General features: G+C 35.8%; 2 protein-coding genes across 2 annotated transcripts; both read left to right on the top strand.

The window, feature by feature from the left end:
• Positions 1–681: 681 nt before the first annotated feature.
• Positions 682–6,722, top strand: LOC146169619 (uncharacterized). The gene is made up of 4 exons (XM_083389363.1): positions 682–898; positions 1,129–1,358; positions 1,762–2,083; positions 5,869–6,722. Exons 1-4 carry the CDS (start codon positions 704–706, stop codon positions 6,253–6,255), a joined length of 1,134 nt encoding a protein of 377 aa, XP_083245489.1. The 5' UTR covers positions 682–703; the 3' UTR covers positions 6,256–6,722.
• A 61-nt stretch (positions 6,723–6,783) lies between these two features.
• Positions 6,784–10,863, top strand: LOC146169618 (ribosomal RNA small subunit methyltransferase NEP1-like). Its single transcript, XM_083388991.1, has 5 exons — positions 6,784–6,961; positions 8,277–8,429; positions 9,010–9,159; positions 9,837–9,986; positions 10,703–10,863. Exons 1-5 carry the CDS (start codon positions 6,803–6,805, stop codon positions 10,814–10,816), a joined length of 726 nt encoding a protein of 241 aa, XP_083245117.1. The 5' UTR covers positions 6,784–6,802; the 3' UTR covers positions 10,817–10,863.
• Positions 10,864–11,265: the final 402 nt, after the last annotated feature.

Genomic DNA, 11,265 nt, shown 5'->3' with positions numbered 1-11,265 from the left:
TTTTAGAAACAAATCCTAAACAACATTTTTTGCCCAAATTGACTATTTTCTTCAATGTATATCGACCTAAGTAGCCTACTTGTAATTTCACAAGTTCTTATCTAAAAATAGGCTTTCCCAAATTTGGTGTTGGTTGTTTTAGGAATTCTCTCAAAGCAACACGCGATAAGTTTCAGGGAATAAAATTTCACTCTAGAGTAAAGAAATTTGTTTTTCTTGTTTTCTAATCTGACTCACATGCAAATGCACTTAAATATTTAATAACTTTAAGTTTTATTTTAAATTCGGTCGAAAATTGTCTTTGTGAAGATGCGGTTTATTTTAACTGTTTTTTGGCCGTTTCCAGCAAATTAAACCAGTATTTGCTGAAAAGCAAATCCAAACGTTCCCATTACGTGAATAAACTTTATTATAAATTTTCTAATTGCTTTTACATTCTCTTTTAAAATGATTAAGGGTTATATTTATAAGTTATAATAAAGACCAAAAATGGATGTATGTTAAACATCGTCTTGACGTAGGTGTTAAAGTGTTTAACAGGCTGTTTTTAATGTTAAACGGCAACGAGTTGCTGTGTGCGTTGCAATAGGTTTGCATGAATATCGTGTTGGGTGTAGTGTTAATTTATAGGTCACGAAAGAATGCTTGCCTAATACCGTAAGGCGTGTTTATTAGACATTTTAACGTATTTTAATACGTTTAGATGTCAGGATATTTAACACTTGATCTAATCATTCGGAGGAATTTAAAGCAAAAACATCAATCCGAAAACACCGATGGCGAAGATGTGGCAAAGGGAGTAATGCAGCTTACTCATATAAGGTTGGATCGCGAAAACTTGAGCAAAATTGACAATTTAGATTGTCTTGGGTCTGTGACGAACCTCTATTTGCAACAGGTGTGCTAATACAACCAAATGTTTTAAAGACAAGATTTGGCAATTTAATACATCTTTGTACTGAATTTATATTGCAAAATGTCCCTTTTTTACACGGTGATGTCCAATAACAATTGTTTAATCAAATCTAACTTTTTCTTCTTATTAAAGTATCTTAACTGTTAAATGCTTTATCAACTAACTCCTGTTTTAATTTTATTTGTTAAAAGTTTAACGCTAAATTTTTATAGAACAACCTTTCAAGAATACAAAACCTTGAATGTCTGGCATCAACTCTTCGATTCCTAACTTTATCTGGAAATCAGATAACACGATTGGAAGGATTGGCTGTGTTAAAGCAACTAAGGTTTCTTGACTTGAGTGAAAACCATATCAAAAAATTAACTTTGTCAGAGTTGCCAGTATCTTTGGTTTTTGCATCATTTAAAAACAATCCTTGCTGTTTGGAATCAAACTATAGGTATATATTTATTTTTTTAAATATTAATATTTTATTGTGAAAATTTTAAGCGCTACAGCTTGTTTCATGTAGTATTTAGGTCAAGCTGCATTTTTAAGTTTCTTAACTGTAACCTAAAGAGTTTCTCTTAGGAACACCTCCTAATCACTTTATTTTTAACAACATTGTTAAGTCCATTTATTACAAAAAATGTTCTAAAATAAATTTCATATCCTTTATATATATATATATATGTTGTGTACATAGTTTTAACCAGTTTTCGGAACCTTTTTTCACATCCAAATACTAAACATTAGTGTAACCAGTAACCACCCAATATTGCGTCGCAACCCATAGGTTGAGAAACACCTGGTTTCAATCCTAAATTTTCCCTTTCAGCTACTCAATACCTCTGTCTTTCTAGGCAATCCCTTATAAACCACCTGCCAAATCTCAAATCTATTGATGATGAACCTATAAGTAGCGATGACTCTGGTTCTGAAAGTGACTCCAGTGATGAAGATGGTGGCAACGAAGGCATAGCTTCGACCACAAATGACTTGCTCCTGAAATCTGTGTCACGCATGGACGAGGTTGCCACCGAACATAGAGAGAGATTAGATGAGGTAGAGAATCGACAAAGCGCCACAGTGGAACTTGAAAAAGAGCAAGACGCCTTGTTGGAGAAATCAGATCTTTCTAATGTGGGGGAGAAAATCATGGCTGTAATGCAGACCATGCTCGAGGTAGGCCATGTACATTTGCAATTGTATATTTTTCAAGTGGGGGTATTCCATGTCAAATCATCAAGCCCTTGCAGCCAGCCGTGTCAGATTTTCATGATATTTATGTTGTGCAAAATATGGCCCAAAAACAAGTTTACAAAAAAAATTTCAAAAAAATTCCAATTCGTTAAGAAGTTCCGGCATTCTAAAAATTGACCACTAGAGGGGAATTTTGGACACCCAAAAATTTAAATGTACATTTAAATGCTACAATTTAAGTAAAAATAGAAGTAAACGTATGTTTCCTAGGAGACATTAAATGAAGTGTTGGTTGTTTTAGAAAATTTCTCAAAGCAACACACGATGTAAATTTTGGGAATACAATGTCTCTTTAGTTTTTTGACATTTTTTGTTTTTCGTGTTTAGTTGTATAATTCTCTCACAAATGCACTTAAATATTTAATAACTTTCGTTTTTATTTTAAATTCGTATGAAAACTTTTACCCATTTTGTATATTTTATATGATTTTTACAAAGGATTAACAGAATATGGCTCTCCAAGAGACATTAAGATGACTTCCAGGAAATTTGTTTAAGCAACATGATTCAGCTGGACAAAATATTTCTTCTAAAACTATTATTTTGGCCCGAATTGTTATAGCTGTTCAATCCTTAAACTAACCACCCTTTTTGTTCTAGATATTATTTACATCATTGATACTATCTGTCTGTTGCTTTAATCTTTTAAAGACCTTAATTTGTTACTTGGTTACCTGCTGCAGCCTATATACTGATTTGTGGGCAATCAAAGATGAAACACGCTTTGGTGATTTGCTGTATTGGAAAAGCTACCAGGGATGACTGTCACAAGTTGACATACACTAAGACTAAGGGACTGTTGAACATGTTGGATATTGATGAAGAAGAAAAGGAAGTTATTTTGTGGAGAGCTGGGTTAAGAGGAAATAAGCACTCTGCTAAGACTGTATGTGAGCATCATCATGCAATGTTTTACAAGTATTTTGAAAGAAAAACAGCAAAGTGCTGCAACCCACATTTTTTACATAACAGGAAAAAAAGGCCAAGGGCACTGTTAAGATTAATTTGATTCTTGCTAAAAATATGGAAGAGAAAAATTTAATTAAGAAACCTGGATGGAAATTATGTGTTACATGCTACGAGCAGCTTTTAAGTGACACATGTAGATCCAGTTGAGAAAGTTTAGGTTTTCGTCTTGATCATTTTCGGGTGTCACAGTTAAGCCAGTAAAGCGCAAATTGGATGACAATTTAAATATGAAGATCAAATTTTGACTAATGAAACTTTATTTAGATTTTGTAAAAACTACATTCGTGGTGTACACTTTTTCATACTTCGAACAGAAGAGTTAAAAACAACAAGTCATTTTCTGAAGCTAGTATATTTGATTGGAACAACTATCAAAGGAACGCACTCTTATCACCACTTTCAACCTGTATCTAGTTGGTCAATTAGATACAAATAGACAAAAAGAACTCGTCATTTTTAAGCATTTTAGGCAGCCAGAAACTATGAAACTGAAGATCATGTCTTACATAGCATGTAAATATGACAATGTTTGGTGGATTGGAGTTGTTAAGGACAAAGATGACAATGACAAAGAAGCATTTGTTTCTTTTATGCATCCAAGTGGAACAAAAAACATCAAGTGGGCAGAGAAGACTGATGTTTGTTGGGTCCCATACCAAAACATTATACAAACGGTTGCAACCCCATCTACCATTAATGAAAGGATAGAGTACAATGACGTTACTGCCAAAGCAGATAACTAATCTCTTGACTATTGTAATATTGCATTCATCAAATTTAATTATTGATTTCTTTACAAATGCCTACTACAGAATACCCAGGCGGTATCATGCCTTTATTTTCAAGAGGTGAAATATAACAATTGAGTCTCCCACAAAACCAACATTAAATGTAGTAGTGTAGTGCAGGGGTCCGCAAATACGGGGTCGGGACCCAAATTTGGGTGGCGGGACCATCCAGTTTGGGTCGCGAATCCCTTAATGTGTTTTAATCGCAGCCTATCTTTGGTAAGTTTTTAATTGTTTTCATTAGTACACTAAATTATACACAAGAGAGCTGTCTTATTTGAGCGCGACTAACGTTGCCACGCAATATTTTCACACTAAGACCCGTAAAATGTTGTGAGACTTTTGTTTGATCCAGTTGAGGGAAAAGAGCACTGGCAATCTAACACTATTATTTTTTTTGGCCATTACCGAAACACCAAACTGATCTGCTTAGCCGGAATCTGGGTTGACTTCCTAGTATGTTTTTCCAAAAAACATTATTCTACTTTTCAGCCCGTTTTCTTTAACCAAAGCGTTGTGAGCACGTTGCACTGTTTAATTATTTTGTCTGATAATATTATCTTTTTGGCAAACATAAACTGCTTAACCAGGTTATGTAGTTTTTCACAAATTTAAACGATATAAACAAGATATTATAAGACGCTTTACGCGAATCTTTATGTGGTTAATGCGTTTTCTATACAGCTGTGGGATACTAATGTGATGCGGAAATATATTTTTGTGTGGTCAAGCGCGTCGACGATTCTTTTAGATGAAAAGTTTTGCTAATAAAACCAGATGCAAACAATCCGGTTGCGCTTGACGCATTGAGTTAGGCTGGACAAAGCAGGGTTATTTAACGTTCTTGTGCTAAGATGTGACCATGGTACTGGTAATTTTGGATTGCGCCAATAAGTATTTGCGGACCCCTGGTGTAGTGTATCATAGTGGCAAATTTTGTTCATACTTTGCTGAGAAATTGTTTTGAGGTTGTCTTACTTTTCTTATCATAAGACTAAGTGCTAAGGTATACAGCATGATTGTTTCATTTATAGCCAAATTGTCCAATTCTACCTGTAAAACTGTTTTTCAACAAGTCTAATTTTACATGTTAAGCTTATTTGAAAATTCTTGCTATATGAAATAAATGGGTTTTTAAATATTTGCTTTAGCAATTTAGCTCGAAATGCATACATTTTTTTCTTTCTAATTGCTGCTAAAGTGCACTTTTGACCCCCAAAATAGTGAGAAACATACTTTACATGCATCGTAAAAAAGGTTTTGGAATTTTTACAATTTTTTTTTTTTTACGGATTTATTTTTTTGTTCCATATTATGCACAACGTAAATATCATGAAAGTCTGAGACAGGTGGTTACAAAATTTAAATTTTTGTGAGGATTTGATATGGAGTACCCAAGTGTTTTAGTAGTTTAAAATAGAAAAATCTTCCCCCTATGTCTTTTGGATGTTGGATAAATTGACAATAATCGTTGTTCATCTTAAACATGTTAAATTTTTTTTTATGTCTATAGAATGTTTGTGGATATATTTCATTTCATTTGAACAATCTTGAACTGTATTATGTACCTTTATGTTTGTAGAAAGCATGCATAGATTTGCTGACCTATAATTATGAATCTGCTACCCATATAGTGATTTCATACTGGGTTTTGCATTGGTGTTCAAAAAAGTATTGCTTCAATAAACAATATTACTTGATAGAACCTTTACAAGTTAAAACTGCAAGTATTTTATTTGTAGGATGACACGCAAAATCGTGAAGCGTTCAAAAAAAAAAAAAAATAAGAATTTTATTTGTAAAACTATTTGACCGAAATGTGTTAGTTTTTTGAGACTATATTACGACAAGCCTGCAATAAACCACAACATGCAAATACTTGTGATCCGCCTTTGGTGGTACTTAAAAAAATACAAAGCAAAATAATCGCTGTAATTGTACATTTTGCAGGCAGAGCATGACGTCATGGATAAGTTTGACCTGTTCAACATTACATCGTCTGCTCGGACTTCACCGGACAGGACAAAGGAAACCAGCCCTTCACCCCAAGCAACTTCAACCCCCAAAACTGTCTTATCGGCCAAAATTAAACCCCCAATACCCAGCACTGATTTTAAAAAACCAAACCCCCCCTCAAAGATGGTTACCACTGGAACTACAACTTCTGCGAGGCTTAACTCTTCAAAGCGCCCAACGAAGCAGGGCAACCACGTTGCCACAAGGCGTGCTAATGTCCCACAAGCTTCCACCTCAGACGCCGCAAAACGTGTCATACGGAGGTTTAGTTCTGACTCTCTGGTTAGAATTCCTGGCGCGAGACCATTTCACAAGTCCTAGTGACTTTAACAAAAATAGGCAACATAGTTTTGTCAGTGGATAAATTTACTGCGCCTGAAGAGCTGCTTTATATTTTTTACAATCAGATAGGCACCACAGTTGTCCCATAATGTTTTTGCAGTAATTCATTCAGATGCTGTGATATAAATTTTCATTACTGTGTTAAAAAGTATGTTTTTACAAAATTGTCTACATCAAATTACATATTATTGCCGATTCACAATTTAATTTTATCTTGAGAAAATTTATTTAAACTTGTTTCTACTTTTTATATTTTATATATACATTTATTTGCCACTCCCCTATTTCTTATGTCTATGTAACATTTTCACTTCAAAATTATTTTTTGAATATTTCCAAAGATTGTGATTTTGTTTCATATATACAGGTGCTGTGACTTTTATCCTCTTCTTATATATTGGTTTCAGAATCATTTACAATTTTGTCAAGTGTTTGCGTTACTTCTTCAAGAAAGTATTTTTATTTACGTATGTACCTAACGAAAATCTATTTACGTTTTTAGCAGTAGGATATTATATAAATTGTAATGAGCAAGCGAAAGTATGCCGCCGACGGCAACGACAATAACGCGGAGGACGGCGAGGAAGAAGAAAGAGGCCTTAAACTGCTGCGGAGTTTGACCAAAAAGAGCGATGAGAAACGCCTCATCGTCATTCTTGCCAACGCGTCGCTCGAAACCGTAAAGGTAACCGTATTGGGCGTTTGACTTCACAGTTTCGTTCCATTTTTTGTTTTTGTGCCTTGCCTTGTAATAACTTTAGACTAAATTGGTAGTAGGTGTGCTATGGATATAATCGGTTATTTTACTGATCTGTAACCTAAGCAGTTTTTTGTAGAGTATAGCCGACTTTTATCCCCCTTTTTACCCAATCGGTTGGATATCGAAAGTTTACAACCAGCTGTATTAATGTAATACCGCATACTTTTACCATTGAAGATGTGTTGTAGCGTTGATGACCTACGCTTTTATCTGTAGACCTTTTTTACTTGACTTGGCCGTCGACATCTGAGCAAGAGAATCAAAGCCATCCATTAAATTTAAAACACATGAGAAACAATTTTTGGAAATCCTTGCTTACTCACAAGTCACAAGACGAAACCTATTTCATCGTTTATAATAATCGAGCCGAAACCATTGTTGAAAAGCCATCACCTAAATCAGGGTGCATCGCGGGCCACAATATTTCTTTGATATACTTTGCGGGCCACATAAAGTTGGCTATGTATGCGACATAGGTGCCAGGAGCGATCAATGATTTTCATTAGATCGGGGCATGAAATGTTTAAATATGACGACAAAAAGCATTGTCAAAAAGTAATGAGACTTCTAATAAAATGGTGCGCGAAACAATTGCGTATTCTACAAAACAGAATACTGCAATTATAAGCGTAGAATGTTTTTTAACTAGATATATTTGGCTAGAATTGCACGAAGAAAAGGTCCAGGGCATTAACCTTTAGTCACAGTTAAATACTGTAAAACAATACTTTCCGTATTTCATCGTTCATTTACCCTAAAGTGGCAAAAATAGTAATTTATAAAGGGTCATACTTTCTATGTTATGTTTACCGGTACGTTAAAAAGATTTAAAACAAAACGCAAATGTAACCTACAAGTTCGCAAAACAGACGTTATAGAAAGTTCCATACAGGACGTACTGCGACTTTCAAACCGGTCTAACACATACCAAAATTAAGCGTTCTTGCCACCCCTGGATTAACACTTGATGGGCGGTAGTAAACCGGTTAATTTATTTAATATTGTAACTAGGCCTATAACCACTTGCAATATGCTTTCTGATCGTTGGTCAGTTATACTTCTTTGATTAAACCCTCAACTTTACGTATTACAATAATTCAACAGTGCTTCGCGGGCCACAAAAAATAATGTGGGCCTGGGTTTGCACCACCCTGACCTACATTATACCATGCATTTCTACGCTGAATTTGTAAGAATTGTCGAAAGCGTTCGCTTATCTTATACGATGCGCGCATTCCAGGTCGGAAAAGTTTTCGAGTTGCTCAACTGCGACAAACACAAATCGATCCTGAAGAAAAACAACAGGAACCCCGGCACATGTAGGCCCGACATCACGCACCAGTGCCTGCTCATGCTAATGGACAGCCCACTGAATCGAGCGGGACTCCTGCAGGTGACGTACAGTTTCGTTCGATTTTTAGAGAAACGCTTAGACTGTTCACTTATTAATTGAAGAAGGTGTGCGTAAAAATAAACATTTTTTTAAAATATCTACGGGTATTGTTTTAAAACACGATATTTTCTGCGTTTTTACTAATTCTTGCCATTTGGAAGCATTGCTCCGGACTATCTCGTATGGTTGCAATGTTATTTGTATCCGCTCGACCGCTTGCTTTGAATAAGTTTAAATATAGGTTATTCCCTATAAAATAAGTCATTCTGAAATATTCGGCTAATAAAGAGGAAAAACGGTTTTAAACGTTTTAAAATGCGATTTGTTTCATATTTGACAAACCTTAATTTTTTTGTAGCAAAATGTACCAATACACTGATTAGAATTCTTCCAACATTTAGTCTGTATCTGGACAATGGTTTATTTTTATCAACGCGTAATTGATAACGCCGCCAACCTCTGTCCAGACCCAGGCGATTTCAATGCAAGTTTCAACCCAAAAGAAGAGGCCTGTCACTTGACTCGAACAAACCCTAATGAAAACCCTATAGTTATGAAGTCTAACTGTTCTACCTGTCAGGTTTACGTCCACACCGCCAACAACGTACTGATCGAAATCAACCCGCAAACGCGCATTCCGCGCACCTTCGACCGATTCTGCGGCCTCATGGTACAGCTTTTGCACAAGCTGAGCGTTCGGGGGACAGACGCACCGGTCAAACTGCTGAAGGTACGTTTCTCTAGGACGCATTGAAGGGGTGTAACTCTGTTGGCTAAAGTAGCAAGAACTAGTAAACAAATAACTTAAGTAACTTCAGTCATTCAAGTAACTGCTGTAAATGACAATTAGACAAAACTTATAAATTATTAAATATATATTAATTTAAAAATAGAGTTAGCTCCACCAGGCAACATATCAATAAATATAAATCGCTCTTCTGGTGTAAACGAAGTATAAACCGACGTTTCGGCAGCAGATGCCAGCTGACCTCATCAGGGTTAATAATTAAAACGAGATTGCGTTAGCCATCTGACAGGGTGTCACCAAACCTGTGAAAGGGGTGTCACCGAGTCGGTAATAGGGTGTCAGTAAACTGGTGTATTTGGTGGTAAATTTCATACTGACAGGGTTTCAGTAAAAAGTCACAATCCCTCGTGCAGAATCGTATATGTGTTACGTTATATGATTTTATAGCGATGTGTTTAGAGTAAAAATGCTGTTAAGAATGGGGATTGTTTATATCAATTTACCGGCATTTTTGAAAAGAATTATGATAAGACTGATGAAGACTAAACTTATCTGTTTTAATCAACGACTTTTCTTTACCAACATACACGCAATACTAAGAAATGTCCCCCAAATTGCGATAAATATGAAATCTTTATTCCCGAATCCGACGTTGACAGGTCATCAAAGGTCCAGTGACGAACCACCTTCCTGCCGACTGCATTTGCATCGGAACTTCGTTTTCGGCCGACGGAGTGGTCGACCCCCGTACTTTGGTTTCTGACGATAAACCGATGGCGTTTGTGATCGGCGCCATGGCGCATGGAGCGGTACGCTTTGCGTTTTTTTGCTATTTCTGTTGTCTTGTAACGTTGTTAGTCAATACCTTTCTGGTTTGACTGTCCGTTTAAAAAAAAGTGGTTCCCAAGTATGTTCCGCGAAGGTTAAAAAATGGGTTGTGCAGATATGATTTCAAACTGGCTAAAAATGGGTTGTTGTTAATTGATCTCGCGTTATTTTTTTAGTTTAATCTCCCTGAACCAAATTATTGTATCTTTATCAGTTTTGACGTTATTCAATTTATTTCCGTAGTAAATTACGTTGACTTCAGAAGTCAATTTTAATGACGAAACGATATTAGAGCTAAATAGATTATTATAAGTCAGTGGAGTAAAACGCCGTTAAATCATTTTAAGCTATTTTCTAAGAATCGGCTACAGTCACTTAAATGTAACATTTTACATGCGGTGGTTGTCCGTGTCTTGGGGAACGAGATGTTTACCAAATGTCTAAAAACCACTGCTTTAAATAAGGGAACAGCACACTTTAGTTTATACTGTTTTATCCAGGCAATATAGCAATTGCTGTGATATCTTACTTGGTTGTAATATAAACGGCAAACACATCTTTTCATATTATCTGTGTAATTTTGAATATCATTTTGGGCCACATTACTGTGTAGCTTTAAATAATTTTATCCTTTTCGTGAGAAGGAAAGTCTTCTTTTATTATTGCTTTTAAAACCCACGGCTTGTTTTTGTCGCAGATCAACGAGCACTACACCGAAAGGACGGTTTCTATTAGCAACTACCCGCTCTCTGCCGCCATCACGTGCACAAAAGTTTGCGCTGCCTTCGAAGAGAAGTGGGGAATCGTCTGAAGCCAACGCTTGTTAGTCGGAAGTGGTTCGCGGCCAACCCCGGCTTCCTGGCGATAGAAGTCGGCATTTACACCCAAAACATTTCCACTGAAATCGTTTCCAGTGCATTTTAGCAAGTTTAGTCGCATTCAAAAGTTAACACCTTTAACCACCTGTGAGTTATGAATGTTAGACAAAACTTGAACTTACGGTTTTGACGCGCAATAAGTTAGCTTGCCTCGGCGTTGTATTTTTGTTGCTTTTCCTATCAATCATGGAATTAAAACTGCCGGCCTCCACGAATATCCGAAACATGTGATTATGAACGTTTGTTTAATTGTTGAGTCATAGAGAAAATAAAAAGAGAAAGCAGAAAAATACGCAACAGCGATAAAGATTGAATTATAGAATACTCCTATACTTCGAGAATAGATGCATTTTCAGTTCGCAACTAAAAATAAAAAAGTAGT

Source organism: Ascidiella aspersa, chromosome 1 (assembly GCF_963924565.1).
Source record: "Ascidiella aspersa chromosome 1, kaAscAspe10.2, whole genome shotgun sequence".
NCBI classification, from domain to species: domain Eukaryota; kingdom Metazoa; phylum Chordata; class Ascidiacea; order Phlebobranchia; family Ascidiidae; genus Ascidiella; species Ascidiella aspersa.
The sequence above is the reverse complement of the archived record's forward strand: the minus strand, read 5'-3'. Positions and strand labels throughout refer to the sequence as shown.

What these genes read in the sequence shown, in the direction of transcription:
- LOC146169619 (XM_083389363.1), top strand. Translation starts at nt 704, where the DNA reads ATGTCAGGATATTTAACACTTGATCTAATCATTCGGAGGAATTTAAAG. An exon ending in TGTTTGGAATCAAACTATAG is followed by an intron (nt 1,359 to 1,761) that starts GTATATATTTAT and finishes CTGTCTTTCTAG; the next exon opens with GCAATCCCTTATAAACCACC. An exon ending in TAATGCAGACCATGCTCGAG is followed by an intron (nt 2,084 to 5,868) that starts GTAGGCCATGTA and finishes TACATTTTGCAG; the next exon opens with GCAGAGCATGACGTCATGGA.
- LOC146169618 (XM_083388991.1), top strand. Translation starts at nt 6,803, where the DNA reads ATGAGCAAGCGAAAGTATGCCGCCGACGGCAACGACAATAACGCGGAG. An exon ending in ATCGAGCGGGACTCCTGCAG is followed by an intron (nt 8,430 to 9,009) that starts GTGACGTACAGT and finishes TCTACCTGTCAG; the next exon opens with GTTTACGTCCACACCGCCAA. An exon ending in GCGCCATGGCGCATGGAGCG is followed by an intron (nt 9,987 to 10,702) that starts GTACGCTTTGCG and finishes TTTTTGTCGCAG; the next exon opens with ATCAACGAGCACTACACCGA.